General features: G+C 36.9%; 1 protein-coding gene across 1 annotated transcript; it reads right to left on the reverse strand.

Moving 5' to 3' along the window:
• Positions 1-6,859: 6,859 nt before the first annotated feature.
• On the reverse strand, positions 6,860-23,252 carry LOC311590774 (vomeronasal type-2 receptor 116-like; the record flags this gene model as incomplete). Its single annotated transcript, XM_084770035.1, has 6 exons — positions 6,860-7,755; positions 9,897-10,020; positions 15,897-16,124; positions 17,499-18,311; positions 18,598-18,752; positions 23,162-23,252. 6 exons carry the CDS (start codon positions 23,250-23,252, stop codon positions 6,860-6,862), a joined length of 2,307 nt encoding a protein of 768 aa, XP_084626161.1.
• Between the last annotated feature and the right edge of the window lie 1,175 nt (positions 23,253-24,427).

Genomic DNA, 24,427 nt, shown 5'->3' on the forward strand with positions numbered 1-24,427 from the left:
ACATAAGTGGCAAGTGTGATAAAAGTGTCAGAAAACAAGCAACTTAACCATAAAAAGAAGACATATAATTTTTAAATAAATAAGAGATGAGCTGCTGGGAAACTCCTCTAATCCTTTTTCAGCCACTGTCAAATAGACATGCTACAAATGCAATTCAGTCCAGTGACAAGGAAAATAAATTGTCACAACTAGTAGTGATAGCCTCAATTTTCAAGCATAAAATATACAGTCTAAACATTCTTTCTTAATGTTAAAGACAGAGTAAAGAACTGGGATTTATAATACAAAAAGTCAGTGGTTGCATATGTATACAAGTTATGATGGTAATATAAGGGCTAGTTAAGTTCACATTAGACAGAAATGCTGCTTACACTCTTGATGCAGGTTCAGAAGTCATAGTGTTACCACATCCAGAGAATTTCAGAGAGTAACTGAACATCTGTGTGAAAGCTCTCTGTACCTAGGTGTAGTTTAAACATTAGAGGCCCCAGCACAGGTACTGGTAGCCACACACTGACAGAAAAGTCATCTGTACCTTCTCAGAGTGAAATTTATTGAAATAGTATGGGATTTTTTTTATAATAAAGCACTGAATATTGTGTTTTGGAAACTGTTAACGGGGGAGCTAATCCTGGAGATCACGGTAAAGATTCCTGTGTTCACTAAGTGTCTAGCCTTGAAATCAGGAAGCTAACTGGAAGAAACATAAAATACTCTATTTACCAATTTAAACTCATAAAATAGCATTAGTTTATAACAGAATTCAGAGTTGTTTAATGGTAAACACAATGGAAGAACAAGACAGAGCATTCAAAGCATTGTTCGTGTCTCATCTTTACACCCCCCTGAAATATGTGAGAGAAAATCTGCATAAAAAATACAACAGCACTTACAGCATATTCAGAATTTTGCTAAAATAGTCTTCTTTCACAGGCCCTTGCACAGTGTGAAGAGCGATGACACAAGCTGTCATAAAGTTTCCATCCTCTTTTACATTCTGCCTCATTCTCCAAAAGCACCTGGAAGGAATGGAACTGGCCATGAGAACAGCAATGTTCAGAAGCAAGTATAACAAAGACAAAGTGAACATCTTTGTCCTACTGTAAACCTGTGTATTATGGATTGTGAAGTGTCATGCATATCAGCCTATCAGATGGGCACCCATGTGTACCTACCCTCTTTTATATTTCTGGACAGTGGAAAGTCTACTTGCACATTCATGATTTCTTTTTTCCCCTAGGCCCTTTCTTGTTCTGGGAGTAATCTTCCCTGCGGCTTTTCATCTGAGGTCCACAGTCCATGTGATAAACATGAGTTGATACATATATATCACAATAGTTCTGTCTCTGGTTCCATGACATCATTCATGTTTACAGCAGTAAGATCCCTAGGCAGAGGCCCTTTTATTAAAATTTGGTATCAGACCTATATTAAAAATATGTTTGTGTGAATACCACTAAAAACTATGTCACTAGATGTTTTTTAGATGATTCGCAATGAAACATAAGTTATTGATTCAGGAGTGACACACTGTTGAGTATTGCTGTATCCAAAAATCATTCACCGGCTCACAAAATGGCAGATAATTTGCATGTTAAATATTGATTTTTAAATGTTAAACAAGATCTAGAAAGAATTTCAGATATTTTTATATCATTTCAAGTATTAAATAAGATGTATCACTCCATTAACATCTACAATATTAATGAGAAACTAACATAAATATTTGAGTTCAAACATATGATCTCCACCCTAGAACCTCAGTTCTCACAAATCAATAACTTTTGGTGACCCATTTCTTGAATTTCATCTTTAATTTTCAACATTGAATTTGGTCTTTTATATTCAAGTAATGTCTGTAAAGAATTCTTATACTGAGTATATTCGAAGTGAATAAGAATTAGCAAACAATCATGAATTTCATTGTAAACTCTTCCTATACCATTTCCCTGTTTATTTGAATAATATTCTTGGTTATACCCAAGAATCTGTATTTCCAGTGTGATGATGTTATTTTCTTCCCATCGACATCACTCGACATTCCATCCTTAATTCTTCTCGGCCTTGGCAGTTCTGAAACAATACTTGTCCTACTTTATTTGTGTAAAAATGCATATGTCACACATGCACACCAACAAATACTTATACACATAGACTATTGAAACTATAGTCTAAGAAACCTCTGAATTTCCCAAGTTTTACTGTGTAGCTTAACATGATGACAACACTTGCTGACAGTGATATTATTTTTCCAGGTTGAGCACAACCCCATCATTTATAGAGAGACCACCATGTACTTTTCATCTGAATTCAAATAGGTGTAGAAAATATGGACCCAGTACTTGTATTTGTTCAGTTTTATCTTTGATTTTTTATTTCAGTCTTTTATGAATTAAATAGCAAATTTTTTGCATTTACACTACTTAATTAAAAATAATGTGTACATTTAAGATATAAGATATTTAATTAGCCTTTCAAAATTCTAAGAATGCATTGCAAGTAGAAAAATGACTATGTACATATGAAGGTAAAATCACACAAATTTGGATGGCATGTCTTATTTATTTGCCCATCAGTTAAAATGCATTAAATTTGATATCATATCTTGTATATTCCGAAATAAACATCACAGACAAGTGTCTTTCTGCTATGCTTACTTGCATACATACATAATTCATAAGAGGTTTGATATAGCAAAAATTATTCCTACATTTGCCAAATGAAGTAGATGTATCCTGTTTACCGCACTGGAGCCCTCAGTTGCAACTCACACTGCAAATTTTAAGGGAACTTTCACAGTTCCTCTATTTTCATTAACTTATTTGGTCATTATTTGTCTATCCATTCTCATCATGATGAGGGACACCCCTCCTGACTATTGTTTCATATTTTTTATATCTAAACTAACATAATTTGAAGTTTTGTCAAATTAGATAAAAGTTAAAAATGTAATTCTGGATATGAGAAAATATGCACTAGGAGGTATGGAGTGATGACCCAGTCATTAAGAGCAGAGACTGTCCTTACAGGGATCTAGGGTTCTATCCCAAGTATCCATATAGAGCATATAATCATTTACAAATTCAGTTCTAGAGGATTTGCGTACCTATTCAAAACTCTGTTCACTCAAAAGCAGAAGATAAATAAATTCTTTTTAACACAGAAGTATGTGTTAATATCTATTTAAAGCTATCAAAAGCTTTTATTTATGTTTTCTCACAGAGTTATTTTTAACAAAATTAATATAAAAACACAAAACAAAATATGTCACATCAAAGATGGACAAGGCAAAATAAAAGAAGGATAAACACCCAAGAGAAGGCACAAGAATCAGATGTACACCCATTCACACACACACACAAACACATACACACAGGTATTTTAACCCATATTAACCTGAAAGCTACGTTATATGTGCAGATGATCTGATTCAGACTATGTAGGACCTGTGATTTCAGCTTAAGCCTTTTTGAGTGCCTATGAGATTTGCTCAGTTGATTTAGAGGCCTTATAAAGGATATGGATTTTTGTTGATAGCTCTTTAAAGTTCTATAATTGAATTTTCTAGTCCAAGATTCATTACTCCATCTCCTGAATTCTCTTAGAGAACCTTGCCTCTGTGCTACTTGTTTTCTTATCTAAGTTCTCTTGTTCATGCCTTTCTTCTGTCTGTGCTTTTATGGTTGTTTCCATTATCATCTTCTGATCTTGAACTCATTTATAGGTTTCCTTCATCTGATTGTTTGCATTTTCCTGAACTTCTTCCAGTGCCTCTCAATGGGTTTCTTTAAGGTCTTCAAACTTTTTGGCAGCATCTTCCTGCATTTGTTTATGTGTTTTATTCATTTTCTCCATTATCATCTTCATTACTAAGGATTTGTGGTTATTTTATTGTATTTCAATTGTATTTGAGATGTCAGGGTTGATATCTTTGAGATAGCTATTATCTGGAGATGCCATATTGTTTTGGGTTTTGTTATTTATATTTTTACACTGAACTTTAGTCATCTTGATGTCTCTGACATTGAGAGGTAGTTTCTTTTTTCCTTCTCTGGATCAGGCAGGTTAGCTGATTGCAGCTCCAGTGGATGTTACTACACCCCAAGATTACCCACTGGTTCGGAAGAGACTGGTGCCGTTGCTCTATACCCTAAGGATCTGTTTGAGATAGTTTAGAAAATGCTCATTGTCTTGTCTTTGGCTAGGATTTGAAATTTCTACCCTCAGCCAACGGGTCTTTGGGAGCCAAGGCTCAATGTACCTTAGAGTTCTGGAACTGCTGCTGGCTTATAATGGTTGGCTAGGATTTTGCATGATCCATCCAGGCCATGGGGCCTAGGTTGATTCCTGCTTGAGAGAGCATGTACTGCCCTCTGGCTTGTGGTAGTTAGCTGGGCTTCCACCAGATCCCTTCATGCTAGTCCATTCCCATCTGGGTGTGCACAGGCAATACTGCTATATTGTGGCAGCTGGTCAGGCTCCAACATATCTTGCAGGAATGGGTCACTGGGTTGCTGCAGGTGGCTACATTCAGACCCTTACTAGAGCATGGGAGGCCCTGCTGAACTGTGTTGGCTAGCTAGGCATTTGCAGGATCTCTTCAGGCCAGACAAGTTCTGCCAAACTGAGAAGAAACTGTCTGATGGGATGGATGGCTTGACTTTTGCATGCTCCATTCAGACCAGGGCTCCATAGAAGATTCAAGCTGAGTGTGTGGCTATGAAGCTGTAGCTTGGGTGCATGTCCACAGCCACATGGGCCCTCCTGTGGGCCCATTGTCCCTCTGTAGATGGGAAGAGATATCTGAGATCAGGTCTATCCCATATCCACACTCTCAAGTCTCCCTGTGCCCACTGGTTCTGATACTATTGTGTGTTCTAAACATCAGTCATAGAGGGAGAGAAAGGGTACAGATGAGGTAGGCACTCTCGGCTGCTTTTGGGCTTAGGATTTTGTGCCTGTGTGATCACCAGCACCTGGGGCTTTCTGTGAACTTATGGCTAGGTCTGATGTCAGGTGCACCTATTTTCCTGAGATTTCCCTGGGCAAGCAGATCTGGAGGTCAGCCCTTCACCACCCACCCTTCAGTCTCAGATACCAAGGCCATGCTATAGAGCATGACTGCAGATCACCAGAGTAGGTACAGGTTCAGATTCTAGGGAATGGAATCCTGTCCTCCCTTGGCCTCTTCTAGGAAATGAGGTCAGACACACCTGTGGTCCGGGCATTGTGGACCCATTTGACCTAAAGCTCTTCAGGTCTTGTGGTCTGTAGATCCAAGAAGGGTCCTGACTCTCCATCCGGCAGTGTTTGGCACCACCATTTTTGATCTTCCTGAAAAGCAGTATCCTTATGCAGAGTGTTTAAAGTATCCTCCTATAATATTCTTAGAGATTATACATATTTTATATATATATATATATATATATATATATATATATATATATATATATATATGTCAGTGTGTGTGTGTATGTGTGTCTCTGTGTGTTTGTGTGTGTGTGTGTGTTCATGTCTTGTTTTGTGCACAAGTGAGTCCAGGTAATCATATAAGCGAGAAGGGGACATCTTATGCTTTGGAGCTATTCTATCATAGGGTTAATAACATAATTTTCAGGGTTGAGCAGTGAATAAGGCCTTATTAAAAAGCAAGAGATACAAAAGATAAGAAACAAATCCTTATTCTTTAGTATGCTTTATGTTTATCAAACCATCACTCTTCCAAGTTTAAATCATCTACTTCCTTGGATTACATTAAGATTCCCTTACCATCCCCCTTAAGGAGGAAAATTGTTTGACCTTCATGCACAAACATGAGTTCACTCTCCCAGAAACTTCCTAAATTTTTTAATCACCATTCCACTGGCATCAAAGTCATTCACCCAGATATTAAAAGAAGTTTGATTTTATTTTGAACATTTTTTATTCTAAAGAACAAAAGAATATTTACCCTGTACACTACGCCCCAATTGTTTTAAATTGTGAAATAAGAAGATCAGGGCAAGATTATATGGACAACATAGACAACTCTAATACCCATGATACTGCTATGCATCATCATTAGAGGAAGCAGTGAGCATCATTCTAAGGAGAGACAGATCATGCACTGTAGCCTAATATTTGGTGGTTATATACTAACTTTGTATTTGTGAGTTAGAATTCATTTACCAGTCAGACTACCTGGCACAAACCAAGACACAGTCCATGGACAGAGCCAACCGCTGAGATTATTAATGATACTCTGCGATGCTTGTATACAGAAGCCTAACTGTGTTGTCCTCTGAGAGGCTCTGCCAAACACAGGTTGAAAACAAATGGTGAGATTCACATCCAAACATTGAGTGGTAATAGGACGTCTTATAGAACAGTGAGGAGGAAGGAGAAAGAGACTTTGAAGTGGCACAAGCTCCACAGAAAGACCAAAAGAGCCAGCTAACCAAGGCACTTAGTGCCTTGCTGAGACTGAGGCAGCAACCAAGGACCATGCATTACTGGACCTATGCCCCCTACACAGATGTAGATGATGGGCAGCTCAGGCTTCATGTGGGTCCTCTAGTAAGAAGTATGGGGGGAGTTGCTGACATGTATTGTGATACCAGATTTTTGACCACTTCCTCCTTGTCAGACTATCTATCTAGGCCCCAGGGGAAGAGGACATGGTATGTCCTGATGCAACTTGGAGAGGTGCAGTGCATAGGAAGGGGATCTCCACTACCTGAGGCATAGAGCATAGGGGATGGAGAGAGGGAGGGAGGATGGGACTGGAAGGAGAGAAAGGATGGGATCTACAATCAGGATGTAAATTGAGTAAACAAATTAATTTAACACAAAGTATTCATGAAATATGACTTTAGGAGTATTATTTCTCCCTGATCTTTGGAAGAGAATTTTTGTCAGGCCTCAATAAAATGATGTAGCACTTGGGAACAAAGATACATCCCAGCATCCCTGCACTGGAAGCCATGATGGAAAAAATCTCCACAGCCACCATGACCTTGCCCTTGGTGCTATGGTAGACAGGGAGGAAAGTGATCCACACAGTGCAAAACACCAGCATGCTGAATGTCAAGAACTTGGCTTCATTGAATGAGTCAGGTAGGTTCCTGGCCAAGAAGGCCACAGTGAAGCTTCCCAGGGCCAGGAAGCCTAAGTATCCTAGGACACAGTAAAATGCTATAATAGAACCCTTGTTGCAGACAATTATAATGTGGCCATGCTCAGAGTGTGCATCAGTATTAACAGAGGGAGGAGAAGCTCCTAGCCAGATTGAACAGAGAATAATTTGGATGAGTGTACAGAGCGGAATGATGTAGTTAAGTGTTCCTGAAACCAGAATGTGCCTCATCCTTCTTGCATGAGCTGTGACTTTGAAAGCCAGAACCACTGTGATTGTTTTGGCCAACACACTGGAAATAGCCACAGTGAATACAATTCCAAATGTGATTTGCTGCAGGATGCAGGAGACTGTGTTTGGATGGCCAATGAAGAGCAAGGAGCAGAGGAAACAGAACATGAGTGACATGAGTAAAATGTAGCTGAGAGCACGGTTATTGGCCTTCACAATGACTGTGTCATTGTGCTTCAAAAATACCCCAAAAACGAGAGCTGTGAAGGCAGAGAAGCCCAAAGCCAATAAGGCCAGAGCCATCCCCAAGGGGTCTTCATAGCTCAGAAAGATCACAGCTTTGTGGATGCAATGATTCTGCTCTGTGTTGGCATACTGGTCCTCTGGACACTTCACACACTGATCCATGTCTGAATGAGAAAGGAAAGATTTGTTTGTGCAGCTTCAGCAGTTTATTGACAATATATTTCAATAAGTCTGTTGTGAAAGCTTTGCAATACCTCCATTTTATTGCTGATAATATAATTGAAGGACATTGCTGTACACCAATGCTTCTATTTATTAATTCTTATTATTTATATTAGTGTGTCCAAATAAATGTATCAGATGTGCTGAAAAATTTAGTAATCATTTGGAAGAAGTAGAAATGTAAGTATGAGAAGTACAGTTTACCGGTATATAAATGTAATATAAAGGATTTAAAATTGTAGAAAATTGAAAATTATGATTAATATGTCCTTACTTATGTTCTAATCTGGCAGTATTGAGAAAGAATTCCTGAGTCTTGATCATGAGAAGCACTAGCTCTATCACTGAAGGTAGAAACCTCTCTACAGACTGAGCACTACAAAGCCATTCATCTTGACTCCACCTTCATGGGAAGCATCCAGCACATTCCTACTTCCCTCATTTCAATCTCTTGAGACCCAGACTCTGTGACTATACTCTGAGGTAAATATATATATTGATAAGAAGCATGGGAAAAGTAAAATAAAAACCCACATACAAAAATGACCTAGATTTTTTTTGGTTTTTTTGTTTTTTGTTTTGTTTTTCTTTGTTGGTTTTTTTCAGGTCAAGGTTTCTCTGTGTAGCCTTCACTGTCCTGGACTCGCTTTGTAGACCAGGCTGGCCTTGAACTCACAGAGATCCACCTGTCTCTGCCTTCCGAGTGCTGGGATTAAAGGCCTGTGCCACCATGCCCGGCAAATGTTCTCACCAAAAAAATCCTGAGTTCAGTTCCCAGAACCTGTGTGAGGTGTTTCACAACAGCTGCAAATTAATTGTAGAGGTACTAGTTGCCTCTCACCTACATCTGCCCTTACACACACCAACACGTCTCTCATACACACACACACACACACACACCTATAAATAATATTAACATTTTCTGTTTTGATGTAATTACCATTAGTTCTTATTTAGTTTTACATTTAAAACAATTTTATTACAGTTTGTTTAATAATTATGGATGTCATTTGAGCACATAGATTTCAGAAGCCATTTCTGAGAGTTCTTTGCCTCCTCTTCCTCTATGGGTCCTGAGAATGAACTCCAGCTATCAGTCTTAGAGGCAAATGATTTAAATGTTGAGCCATGCTATTGGCCAGAAATGTCTTTTAAGAACTTAATTTCATTGCATAGTATGACAGGCAAATGTGGAATAACTATTCATTGTCCATTTCTATCTAGCCAAATAAATATATAATCATTTTACCACACTGGCCTTGTAGGTTGCAATAAAATGTTACTGTTTGTGATTAATTGTTTTCAATACAAAAGCATTCTAATCTATTCTTTCATGAAATTATTAATTGGACTCTATTTATAAAATATTTGACATAAGACTTTTTATATTTTGTACACCATGAACAATTATCCTCACTCTCCTAGAAAAAATTACATCAGACATTTGAAAATGGGTGAGGGAATAACAATTGGGATGTAATCAGAATAAATTACAATAAAGAAGGGGGGAAAATAAAATGGGCCTCTACAAATCACACAAATTCGGTCTCATACTAAGCAGTTTCTGATAATTTTGCAAGTAATTTTTTATCTCTACACTAATTTTTCTAAGCATACAGACTTGCTTACTAACACCTCCATTGCACAGTCCATCAGATCTGGTGACATATTCTGTCCTCTGTTAGATTCTGTGCATATGCAGTGTACATAAACATATGTAGGGACACATATATGCATGCAAAAGAATAAATACACAGATTAAAACTTTGTGACTGGAATCTGCTATTCATTTAGTTATATGAGAAATTAATAACAAGGACAGATCTCATACAGAATGTGTTCACACTACAGTTAGATTTTGTTTCTTAGAGAAAATACGATGTGGCAGAAATTGAATCAAAATATACATCTAGGCAAAACGGTTCTTTTCTTGTTATGACATTGTTAGTGTTTGCATTCCTATGACTGATAACAGGGAAAAAGGTATATTTTATTTTTGAGGTTGCTTTTTAGACTCCTTCAGCATCCTTTTGTTGGTTGAGAGGATTATTAATGTAAAGTTACCACAGCAGCAAACACTCACTTGTTCCATTAGAAATTTCATTTTCCGGACAGTGGATACAAATAAAACAGCAGGCCGACATTCCCTCCTGCCTGAATTTTCTGAATCCAGGATGACAGTCAGCACTACATACAGAGGTCACCATCTGAGGAAATAAAATTCATATTAAGTTGTATCTACTCCATTCATAGCAATATTATATTAGGATGTTGAGATATCAATACGCTTATTTTATATACAGAAGCTGAGGTACCACATGTCAGTTAGCACTTTATATAATGCCAAACTTGTGAATATATTAAAACAAGTTGATGAAAAGTGGAGTTCTTTACCAAATTTTAGACATTATGGAAACAGAATTTTAGTGTACTTTGTGCAGACACTACAGAGCTTGCTACCTGGTCTTCTTGTTGATTTACATCAAGCTAACACAAAGTTCAGTAAAAAGATAGGGAACATGGAATGAACCTTTCCTGAGAAATTCTCCCTATCAGAATAGCCTGTCTTTCTAACACTAATGCATTTTACTACTAGGTATTCATTGTAGGCATGCCCAGTCTACTAAAGGGAATGTTCTTGCTAAGCAAGCATGTGTGAGAAATGACACAGGGCAAGCCAGAAAGCAGTGTTCTCTCAAGGGCCTGTGCTTTAGTTTCAGTGTCCAAGGTCTTTCCTTGTCTTCCCTTGTCTATAACCCATGAGCCACAGCAACCATTCCTCCTCACTTTGTCCTTGGCCAACGTTTAATCAAAGCAATGACTTAGCAAGATAGGACTAACCACATCTAAAATAGGAATATCTCAAGTCTAAATTGTTATCCCATCCCTTGCATCCTAAGGTTCCTCCATCCCTCTCACTTTCACCCTAGTGTCCTCCCCTATGTCTGTGACTGAGGGGGGCCTCCTGCCCCTCTATATGATCATAGAGTATCAAGTGTCTTTTTGAAATCCTGTTATCCTTCCTCTGAGTGCCACCAGGCCTCCCCATCAAAGAAACCAGATTAAATTGGGGCAGTAGAGTTCATGTGGAACTTAGTCCCCGCTCTACACTCCACTGTGGAAAATGCCCTGTTGATTCTCTAGATCCGGGATGGGGTTTGATGATTACTGCACATATTGTCCTTGCTTGGTGCCATAGTTTGAGCAGAGCCCTTGGGCCCAGATCGGCCCATCATAATGTTTTTCTTGTAGGTTTCTAGGGCCCTCTGGATACTTCTATTTCTCCATTCTCCCATATTTCTCTCACCTAGAGCCCCAAGAGGATGTCTTCACATCTGTCCCATTTTCCTGGTAAGACTTCCATGGGACATGCCCCTTAAGCTAGTGTCCAATTATATGTGAGTATATATGACTTTAGTCATCAGGGAAATGCAAATCAAAACAACTCAGAGGTTCCATCTTACAACCATCAGAATGGCTAAGATCAAAAATTCAAGTGATATCACATGCTGGTGGGGATGTGGAGAGAGGGGAAAACTTCTGTATTGCTGGTGGACATGCAAACTTGAACAACCACTTTGGAAATCTATCTCAGAAAATTGAGATCCAGCAATTCCACTCATTGGAATATACGTAGAAGATACTCTAGCACACAAGGGCATATGCTCAACCATGTTCATAGCAGCCTTCTCCATAATAGCCAGAACCTGGGAAAAGTCTAAGTAGTTCTTAGTAGAAGAATGAATAAAGAAAGTGTGGTACATCTACACTATAGAATACTTCTCAGCTATTAAAAACAAGGAATTCCCAAAATATGTGGACAAATGGAAGCAACTAGAAATGATCGTATTAAGTTAACTGGAAGCAGAAAGACTCAAATGGTATATACTCACTTATAATTGGACATTTTCTCTGTTTTTAAAATATATTGTCAAAGTTATATTGGCACATGGTAAAAATTTCTTTATTGAAGTAATTTATTCAGGTTAAATCTCATTTTTATCCCCTCACTTGTATCTTTCAATTCCCCATCCCTCCCACTTTCATCCTATTCCTTTCCCCCAGGTTTGTGAAAGAAAGGGACCTTCTTCTCTACTATAAGATAACAGTCCCAGGCTGGAGAGATGGCTCAGTGGTTAAGAGCACTGCCTGCTCTTCTAAATGACCTAGGTTCAATTCCCAGCACCCACATGGCAGCTCACAACCATCTGTAACTCCAAGATCTGAAACCAACGCACATAAATTAAGAAAATTAAAAATAAAAATTAAAGAAAATAAAGATCACAGCCTATCATGTCTTTTCCTGGGAGCCTGCTTACTTTTCCTCTGAGCATGAACAGGTCTCCCCACCAAAAGGAAGTGGTCAAGTAGGGGATACAGAGTTCATGACTGAGTCAGTCCCTGCTATCCACACAGTTGTGGAGGTTGTGGTGTCTATCGGCTAGATCTGGATAGGGGATCTAGGTTTACTACATGCATTGTCCTTTGTTGGTACAGTATTTTTAGCTGACCCGCCTGGGTCCAGATCTGCCAGCCTTAATTGTTTTCTTGTTGATTTCTAGGACCCGCTGGGTCCTTCTATTTCACCATTCATCCTTACCTCTCTCACCTAGAGTACCAATAGTAAGTCCCAGTATCTATCAAAATCTCTGTCTATGCACTTGGTAAGATTTTAATGACCATTTTAAAGAAGAGTGGAGACTGGATATTCCTGCCCTATTTCGGTGCAATATGTTAAGGCGTGGTCTCTATGTCTCACTGCCAGCCTTGGGTTAGCTATCTAGGCCAAACTGGTCACATATCAACAGAGAATTTTCTAAATCTGCCAACAAACTGTTTGTTTTAAAACATGGGCCAAACATACCTGGCTTCATTCTTAGTTTAATTGAAAATTTTTTTTATATTTTCCCCTCCATCTAGTACAAAGCTTTCAGTCAGCTTGCCATAAAATATTTATTCTATCAAGATATTACCTGTTCTTTGTATTCTGACATGTTTCTCTTTTTACTCTGAAGAGATAATGGACTTTATAATAAATTTATGAATATTTTATATAATCATATAATTCCATCTTAGAGTGTATTTACATGACTTATCTCACTTAACTGTATTTTTTTATTCAGACTTGCATTTCTGAGTGAAACACACTTGGGTGTAGAGAACAAACATTTTGGTGTGTTGTTGAACTGTCTTGATAGGTGCTTATGTAAGAATTATTCCATCCATGTCCATAAAAGTGAATGTTTTCATGGATTTTGTTTGTTTGTTTCTTTGTTTCCACTTCGTAATGATGTATCACTCCCATTTTTATAGAAGGATTCCATTCAGGTTAAAAATAACATTTTTCCCATGGAAGTAACAAAACATTTTTGGGGTGTTGTTGTTGTCTTATTGAACCAATCTTGTTGTCTATGGATTTTTATTAGAGAATGTGATCATTAACAATAAATTATTATTGTAGATTATTTGGCAAATATTGTCTACTTGTTGATAGTGTAGTATTTGATCTTTTTCTAATAGCTGCTTTTGTCTGGAGCTTAGTGCTTTCTATCTGTTCCTTTGATCCTTGCATTCATCATGTGAAGTGGTTCAACTAGCATCTTTCATGGTAATTTTTCAGTGCTTCTAAGTTCCTGTGACTGTTTCTATTATTGAATTCTGCTCTGTATCCTTCTATTATGAGGAATAACTTTTCTGTTTTAGTTACTGTGGTTGGCTGTTAAATGTTTGAAATACATCACTATTACTCTCCTCCTGTAAGAATGTCCATAGTGACATTGACTGATATACAGATGGGAATTTGCTATGACAGAGTCTTCTGTACTTCAGCCTTCAACGTAATGTCTTTGTTACAAAATAAATTTTAAGTTAAATATGACAAGGTGTGTTCGTTTACTGATCTTAAATGTTTGCTATATAAATGACTGTTGTATCTCGATGGGCAAACATCTCACTTGAAATTTATGATTACAATATACTGGATATAGTGTTGATGATTTCAGTGTGTCCTTCTTTTCCGCTAGTGCCTCTGGACTGTAAATCTATTCTTTTAATCAGGAACGCTCAAGTCTCCTATATTTTGACTCTTATGTTTTGTTTTATTTTTGTTAGAGTCTGAATTTTCTAATATTATGCCTAACATTCAAGCTTTGCCATCCTGTCTTTATCTCGAACTATTGTCTTGCTGAGATTTTTTATTTAGAATTTTATTTCATTTATTTTATTTTTTCTTTACATATTTTCTGTTTGACTATTTTTATTATTTTGTACTTTCATGGAATTCCTTTTTCTCATGCTTTTTCAGTGACTTATTTTATGTTAGTTTTTGTGATCCCTTTTATCATTCCCAAGGTAATTTATGTCAGTTCTTCTCACTTTTCATAGAACATTCAAATAATCACTCTTTGAATCATATATTAAGCATATCATTGAACATACTCTCATTTAAGACTATGACTGTCACATTTTGAGCTAGGTAGATTTGATATCATCATTTTTATGTTTGTTAGTTAGCATGTATCATCATATGCATAACTGGGAGCAGAACAATGGGTCTATATTTTTTTAGTATTGAGTATTATTCCAGTGCATGTTTTTGTAATACTCAATCAAGCTGTGTTTAGAACACACGTGATATTTCACTGCTGCCTTTGGATACATATGTATTTCAGTAGCTAAACTTCAGATCCTGTGTTCCTCTCGATAACAATTATTCCCCGTATCAATCTGAGAAGGACTATTAACTGCAAATGCCAGAGTATATGAGCAACCTGAATTCCTGGACTTAACATCTTTAAATTTTAAACAACTTTGTGCTTGTATAGTTCGAATAGAATACCCTAAAAGAAACCACTTCAGAATTCACACCTATAACATATCCTGAAGATATGATGGAATTTTTTATTCACAAATTTCTGCACAGCAAAAATATATTACTACCAATACCTCCAAACACAGAGAAGAAAACTAGATACTGCTTCCTTAGTTTGAATGAACTATACAACAATTAAGAGGACCAAGCAAGGATACTGTAGTGAACTGTTTCTTTACATGTCATAATTTAGAGCTGAGTCATGGAAAAACTGTGAATAACAATTGATTTCTTGCACCCATTTTGCATATCTAGCTGTCTGACATTACCATGAATATGCATCACCCTTCTAATGTCCATATATACCACATACACCAGTGTTGCATGGCATATATCCAGACAGAAAACCAATAACATATAAAAAGGAAATAAAATACAAAGTAATAATTCATAGAATATTTAATATGTATCAAAAATTATGAATTTCTGATTAGAAGGGTTGACAATTTAGAGACTCTATGTCAGAGGTTTAAGCAAACATATAAAATAAAACTGTTGCTTTCTCTTTGAACATGTCCCCATGATGGGGTACCTTATCACCTCACAGAAGAAGAGTATGCAGGCAGTCCTTATGATGCTTGATAGGCTGGGGTCAGTGAGTAGGGGAGAAGGGTTCCCCTCTCTAAGGACTAGAGAAGGGGCGTAGGGGGAAAGAGGAGAGAGGATGTGCCTGGAAGGGCATAAGGGATGGGGCTAGGGCTGGAATGTAACATAAATAAAATAAAAAATTAAGATTAAAAAATAATTAAAATTAAAAGACATGATGAGTTTGTTTTCTAATGCCTTTGGATTTTGAATTTACTACATCATTACACTTAGCCTCAGTCCCTTTAACTTTTTTATCACAGATTCATAATAAGTGAGGAAATCACTATATGGTAATAATAATGGTACCATGAGTCTATTGCTCACTTTTCTGGAAATATTATAAATAAGTGGTCAAAAGTTGTTTCATATTCCTATTAAAAAACAAAAACACAGTTCTTTGATAGTAAAATACAGTGTAACTATTGCATGAACTCATCAAAAGACTAACAAAAGGTCACATAAGAAATAGTGAAAATAAGAAATGTAACATAAGAGACTAGAAGTAGGTTCCTTATGTGACAATTTATTTCATTTAACTAATTTATAAAAAAGCATAAATGGGCCAACTAAACACACAGTGTTTACTCGTACGGAATGGAAATCAGTACAGTTCTTTCAACCCACCTGTCGACTTCCTGTGGCCCACTCTAGCATGTCTTCAGATAAATGCAGCTGTTGACCATGTGGAAAATCTAGGCTAAACTTTCCTATCTTCACCTTAAGTTCCACATCAGGTGGGAGATTCCAAATGTAGAAAATGTCATACTCTTTCTGAACTTTTTCTTTCTTGTTCATGGTAACTTTGTCTCCATTAGGGCTAGTAAAGTGTGTCTTTCTCATCAAGGAGTGCATCTGAAATGAAGACAGTATTATATACTACATATGCCCTTCATTAAAGGAAGAAAATGTATAATGATTTTATCTGAAAAGCAATTTTATTGAAGGTATCAGGTGGAAAATCTCAATAAAAGCAAAATGATATATTAATTTGTCATAATGTTTGTAGAATTTTAGTTCTCTGTAAGTAAACTAACAAACACAAGCATAGAAAAGCACATATACATCATAAAGATGTGCAACACACACACACACACACACACACACATGCATCTGCACACAAAAAGACCCACATCTATATAGAGATATTCATATGATAAAGCTGCATATTTGTTTATACACATTAACATACATGGACACATCTGAACATACAGGAATAGACAACCTTATACACCCAAACAGACACACAAGTGTAGAAGTATATCAAACACATGCATAGACACACACATGCACAGACAAATACAGGGAGAAATAATGAGATACAAACATTCACAATCAGAGAAATTGAAACAAAATCAAATTTATGCTCACAATATCAAAGGAGAGACAGACAGAAACACACACACACACACACACACACACACACACACACAGCAAGAGATATACATATTGCAATCCAAGATACACAACACACAGACACATGAATTAACAAATACAATCAGAAACATACACAAAAACAGAAACAAACATACACATGGGCATTGAAACACAGACAATTTAAGCTCACTTCTACAAACAGACAGATAGACAGATGGACAGAAACACACACACACACACAAACACGAGTGCAATCATATCTCTGTACACACATAAACACAGATATACACAAAGACACACAGAAACACACATAGAAACACTAATACAGTGAGAAATATATATTCACAAAATGAGTGTGTGTGTGTGTGTGTGTGTGTGTGTGTGTGTGTGTGTGTGTGTAATAAACTGATTCACATAACTCTGCCTGTGTAATTACACTAAGCCTTGGAGGTAGGTGAACAGAGACTACATTTGGGGAGAATCAATTGAGAAAACAATCCCCTGAACTTATTACCTCAATTTTCAGAATTAATGAACAAACAGTCATCTCTTCATCATGGTGACAATTAATGAAAGAGACTAATTATCTCTCCAGTATTAGAACAGGTATGATTATATTCAGTGGCTGTGGTACAGAGTCACTTATTTTCACTGATAAATGGTGTCTTTCATTCCAATACCTGTGTATTAAATTTTATACAAAGCTCTAGATTTATTGTGACAGCATAAAAACATTTAGAAACCTAGGTTTTTGGGAAACATTTCCGAGTTCACTCAGTTAAACATCTGAGAGACTCTTAAAAACTATGACATTGATAAGAACATGGATAATCCAATAGAAAAAAACAGTACCTTTGAGCAGCTATGATCATGTATTTTTCCATTGTCAATTGGCTGATTTTCTACTTGTTGAAGAAGCACCTCATGAATAATGTGCACCAAAAAATATGCAGCATTGTATATGTCATAACTGCTATCACTGAGGGCCATGTCAAAAGTCTGTGCCATTAGCCATTCCAATGACACATTGGATGAGCAGTTCTTCGTTGTCTTACAGTTAGATCCTAAGGATTCACAGTTAACGTTCATCCACTTCACACTTGCCAGATATTTATCTGAGTATTTGAGAGGGTTCAATGTCTGGACAAAATGTTTAAAACCTGAAATCTTACCATGGTGGTGTGTAAAAGCAAGAGTTCCATGGAATGGGTCAAGTGTGAGATCTCTCTTACTTGTAGGAACATCCCACTGTGAGGTGGTGATCCATATTCTCTGTATACCTAGAGATTCCCACATTTTAAAGGCCACAGCAAGAGTACTGTCTGTGTCACCATAAAGGATAACAACATCTGTGGAAGATGTCATGATTTGGTTATAATACACGTCAGCTTTTGACATGTAAACCTCCGTGTTCACTGGGATCATGTTCACAAAGGCAAAGCAGACTATATTCTTTTCCATTTCTCTTTTGAAAACTGAGAGAAATTGTGTACCCTGTTCATTGTCAGAGATGGCCAGCCCTACCCAGTTGCAGTTTACATAAAGTAAGAAGGCGACGAGGGCCATGGCGATAGATGTATCCGCATGGGCCATCTGATAAATATAGGAAAATTGTACACGGTCATTCAGGAGAGGATGGAAAGGCCCATAAGAAAGATGGAGGGCCTAGGACACAAGAAACAGCATGAGGTAGCATGTACTTTTAAGAACTTGTAAACACATTTTATCTGTAAAAAGTTCTAGAAATCCCCCTTACCAGTTACTTCTCCTCTTATCCCTATTTCACACAGAGAAATTCCAGATCCCCATCAAGTATCTGAATAACACCACTGAACTAACAGGTTGACATAAGGCCAGTATGACCAATCTCCTCTTTACACCCTTTTTCCATCTTATCAAAGCCACCAATGGAGACACAATTTCATTAATTTTAACCCCACAAAAATTTCACCTGCTGAGGTTCACAGCTGTACATTAATCTGTGATGTAGTACAGATGCTTCCCAGTTTGGTCCTGTAAGAAGTACTGTACAACCGCCACCTTTGGTACAGTCATAATTAGGATGAGTCCGATCAGGTGGTTGAGAAAGATGAATGAGATCTTTTACTAGTGAAACATTTAGACAATATGTTACTCGAAATACTAAAGACATGTTTGGTAGAAGATCAGGGTTTCTGTTTATTTCATCCAAGGAAAAAGTCAAAACCAAGGGAAACAGGCTTTCAGCTGGTGCTCTGTAAAATGGTACAATATTTATTATGTACAGAAGTATACACATAAACATTGGCATTCAATACAATGACTATCCTGTACTTGGAGATATTGTCTTTATCCCTATGTTTGGGACAAGTATCCCAAGTAATAAGGTTTACAAATAAGAAAATATGGAATCTTATAACACCTATAAAATTTCATGTGAGTCCATCTACACAAAACATGAATATTTCATGGAAAGCTTTTTCATCTGTGGTTGTTGAGTACTTGCTCGGAAGGGAAAGACAAGGCCACAGGTTATGACCAAGCTGTAAACCTGATCAATCATTCATTTATTAATTATAAAGAAATGTGAAAATTACACATGATGTTTGAGCCTCTGATTTTCTGGTATTTCCATATGAAATTAACTGAATTGGCTAAGGTAGTGAAAGAGTGACTGATGAGTGCACACGAGTGTTTCTGGGGCAATATTTGGTACCTGTACTAAAGATAAATTATAATTAGTTGGAAATATATCGTATTCTTCTCTATCCATCTTCATATTGTTGTTTTTCTTTTTAGATTATTTTTCAGAGAGAGCATCTTTTTACTGGTTTACTTTCAAACACATTCACACACAGGAGATGCATATTTGAATAGATGTATGTCTAACTTTGGAATTCAATCTGTTTCTTTATCAGAAAACTGGTAAAAGCTTAACCTCCAGACATAGCTATACTATACCTGGACATATACCCTATGACATTTGCTCAATTATGTTCATAACAGCATTAATCACAATAGCTAGAACCCAGAAAAAATGATGTCACTCAAACAATGGAGAATAAACAATGAAACACTACTCCAATATAAAACAAAGAAAATCACAAATTTTTCAGGCAAGTAAACTAGAAAACATCTGCTGAGTATGAAAACTCAGACTAACAAAAACACACATGGATGTATTTACTTAGCCATATAGTACAGGATAAAAAAATACTGGAATTACTGATCCAAGGATAATGAGTAAAAAGGAGGAACACAGACAAGATGCTTTATTCTAACTCAGAAAAAGAAATATAATAGACGGCAGAAGAAGTTGAAGATAAGGACAATGTAGGAGAGAGAGCTCAGATAGAAATGAGGGTGAATGACAGACCTGGGGAGAGATGATGCAGCAGGTCAGAGGGCCTGAACAGTAAAAATAAGGCAGGGGTAGAGATAACTGTCTGACAAGATGGATAAATGAGACACTTCTGGGATAATATGGTGGTGACTCAGTTGAGAGGACACCCTCTAACTAGACAGAACTCCTAATGGAGAGAGGGGAATACCAATCAATCCACAAGAACTAGGACTCAAAATTTACCTTTCCTACAAGATATACAGGGATTAAAAATAGAACAGAGCTTTAGGGAATGTCCAAGCAATGCCTGGCCCAAACTGAGACTCAGAACACACGAGAGAGACAACCTCTGACACTATTATTGATACTCTGCTGTGCTTTCAGCCAGGAGCCTGGCATAGATGTCTCCTGAGAGTTCCAGACATCAGTGAATCAAAACAGATGCTGAAAATAAAACCCAAATATTAGACAAAGAGTGTTGGGAGTCTTATCGAAAAGTAGGGGGAACTGCAGAAGAATAAAGAACTAACACGAACTACACAAGAAAATCAAGTGTCAATTTATCAAGGCACAGAGGGGGTTGTGGAGACTCAATCACCAACGAAGGATCCTCAAGAGTCTGGTCCTAGGACCCCTAAACAGATGTAGGTGATGTGTAGTTCAGGCTTAGTGTGGATCCCCTAGTAAGAGGAACTCGACTTTCTCTGACATGTACTCTCTTGCCTGTCTTTTTACTCTCTTTCCCTTGGTGGGGCTTCTATTTCAGGCCACATGGGAAGAGTACACACTCAGTCCTGATGTGATTCATGAGTTGAGGTGACTTAGTCGGGGACTCCCCTTCTTTGAAAAACAGACAATACACCAGGAGTAGATGGAGAGAGCATATGACAAGGAATAGAGGAAGGCGAGGCCATGATCAGTAGGTAAAATACATGAACAAGTATATTATTTTAAACTGATGTACGCCTGTATGCATCTAGATGTATGAACCTAAGCAATGTTCTTTTATGACATGAGCAAAAATTAAATTGAGTGGGTTTTTTATTCTCTTCTTGGGAAAAAATCATTCCTGTCTATTGCTAGTTATTTCCTACCATCTGAACAATAAGTGTCAAATATAATCCTTCGCTTGGTATGATTAACTCATGTTAAAATATAATTAGATTTTCACTTTGAAATTGTACCTTTGAGTTATCTGTCTCTATACAAATAGCTGCTTTTAGAAGACCCTTCATACAGCACAGAAAAAATTGCCATTGGAAATTTCAGTAGAACACATTAGAAAGTGAGAGTAGAACTTGTGTGACACAAACACTAACTCTTGCATACTAAACATAAACAGCATCAATTACTTGGGCTACCAGAGTGGCCTAGTAGTCTAAAGTGCTTGCTGTGCTTGGAAACAACAGTCAGAAATCCACAGAGTAAAAGTGTGTAGAGTATTCACGTGGTAAAATATGCAATTATACATAGTAAAATTACTGAAAGAGAAATATAATTGGCAAATGTGATAGAAGTATCAGATATAAACAACTTAGACTTAAAAAGGAAGACACATAAATTTTTTTCTTTTTCTTTTTATTATTATTATTATTATTATTAATTATTATTATTTATTATTATTATTATTATTCATTCATATTACATCTCAATTATTATCCCATCCCTTGTATCCTCCCATTTCTCCTTTGCAATTTCTTGCTATTCCTCTCTCCTATAACTGTGACTGAGGGGGACCTCCACCCCCTTTACGTGATCCTGGGGTACAAAGTCTAATCTTGGTAGCCTGCTATCCTTCCACTGAGTACCACCGAGCCTTCCCATCATGGGGAAATTGTTAAATATGGGGCACCAGAGTTCATGTGAAAGTCAGTCCCCACCCCTCACTCATCTGTGAAAAATGTCCTGTCTATTGGGAAGAACTGGGTAAGGGTTCGATGTTTACTGCATGTATTGTCCTTGGTTGGTGCCATTGTTTGAGCAGAACCCCTGGGCCCAGATCTGCCCATCATAATGTACATAATTCTTAAATAATTGAAGAGATGAGCTACTAGGAAACTCCTCTAATCATGTTCTCAAGTACTGTCAACTACCTACACATGCTACAAACGTAACCCAGTCAGATCACAAGGAAAGTAAGTGATCATCACAATTAGAGATAGCCTCAATTTTCAAACATAAAATTGATAGTCTAAGCATTCCTTCTTTTTGCTAAATAGAAAAGGAAGAAAATGAAGAACTGGGCTTTCTAATACTTAAAAGCCAATAGTTGGGTATGTATACAAGTTAAGGTGGAGATATAAGGACATATTTAAAGTTCACATTGGACAGAAATCCTACTTACGTTTCTGATGCAGGTTCAAAAGTCATATAGAGTGACCACATCCAGATAATTTTAGAGAGTAAATGAACATCTATGTGAAAGCTTTCTGTGTCTAGGTGTACTCCAAATAGGAGGTGCCCACACACAGGAACTGATAGATACACACTGACAGAAACACACTCTATGGCCATTTAATTTTACCTTCTCAGGATGAAACATATTGAAATAACACGGGGTATCATTTGATAATAATGGACTGGGTACTGTGTAATGGAAACTGTCAAAAACAGGGCTAATATTTATGATCATGGTAGAGATTGTTTGTCCACTCAACTTCTGTCCTTGAAATCAGGAGGCTAATTGGAAGAAACATAATAGTTTATTGACCAATTTAAGTTCATAAAATAGCATTGAGTTTATAAAAGAATTTGGTGTTGTTTCTTTGTGTACACATTGGAAGAAAAAGACAACATTCAAAGCATTGTTCTGTTTCTCATCTTCAGACCTCTCCAGAAATACTTGTGATGAAATCTACAAGAGAATTAAAAAGCACTTACAGCTTATCCAGAATGTTGCTTAAATAGTCTTTCTCCACAGACCATTGCACTGCATAAAGGAAGATAATACACGCGTCCCTTAACTCTCTGTCCTTTTCTTCATTCTTCATTCTCCAAAAGCACCTGGAAGGAGTGAAACTCATCATGAGAAGTGGAGTGTTCAGAAGCAAGGAGAACAAAATCAAAGTAAACATCTTTGTCCTACTATAAGCCTCAGTGTTGTGGATTGTGAAGTGTCATGCATATCAGTCTAACAAATGGACACCCATGTGTTCCTATCTTTTTTTATGTTTCTGGACAATGGAAAGTTTACTTGCACATTCATGATTCCTTTTTCCCTTCGGCCCTTCCTCATTCCTGGAGGAATCTTCCCTGGGACTTGTCATCTGAGGTCCACCGTCCATGTGGTAAACATGAGTTGAAAAATATATTTGATAATAGTTCTGTCTGTGGTTCCATGACATCATTCAGGTTTATTGATGTTAAAATCCCTGAGCAGAGGCTGTTTAGTGAAAGTTTTGTTTCAGTGCTATCTTATATATCTGTTTATGTGTACATCAATAGAAATTATGTCAGTAGATATTTCTTAGATTGTGCACAGTGAAATATAAATTATTGATTCAGAAGGGGCATATAAGATGGTTCATGACTATATAGTGAGCACTGTATCACCAAGTGTATATGATGCACAGGTACCCACTTGTCTGGACCATCTTAGAACCTCAGAGCATACACACTGTGAAATATGTCACACCAGTGACAAATAAAGAATATCTACCCAAAGTCTATGTTTCTAGTTTTGGAGAACCAATAATCAGGTGAAATACAGAAATTTCCTGAGTCCTGTTGTACCATAAACCATCCCACTCCTCACCCAATAGCAGCTCATGCACACTTTAAATGTTGATTTTTAAAAGTTCAACAATATGCACAATATTCAAAGAAACCCAAGAATTTTGTGTATCATTTCAAATATTAAATGAGACTTATCCCTCAACCAATGTCTACATTATTAGTAATAAACTAGGTTAAATGTTTTAATTCTAACACATGATCTCCATCCTAGAGCTTCGGTTCTCACAGATCAATAAAATGTGATAGCTCATTTCTTGTACTGAATCTCTGCTTTTCAGTATTGTTTTATACTCATTTCTATTCAAATAGTATCTGTAAGGAATTCTTGTGCTGAGTATCTTAAAAGCAAATAATAACTGGGAAACAACTGTGGTTTTAATGTGTAAACTCTTTCTATACAAATTGCAAAGTAATCTATTCTTCGTTGCAGTGTAAAATCTGCATTGCCAGTATAAATGTATACTGCTGATATTTTCTTCCCACTAGTGACACAAGATATTCCATCCCTAATTCCTGTAGGCCTTTGCACTTCTCACATAATGCCTGACCTAATTTTTGGTGTAAAGATGTGTGTGTCACACACACAAACACACACATCAACAAACACTCCTACATACATAGATACAAGACATACACTGTTGAAACTGGAGTCAATGATAATTTAGAATTTCAAAAGTCTGCATGTGTAGCTTAGCGTAATGACCTTCTGTTCCATTCCAAATTC

This window comes from Acomys minous, assembly GCF_964271855.1.
Source record: "Acomys minous genome assembly, chromosome: 20".
NCBI lineage: Eukaryota > Metazoa > Chordata > Mammalia > Rodentia > Muridae > Acomys > Acomys minous.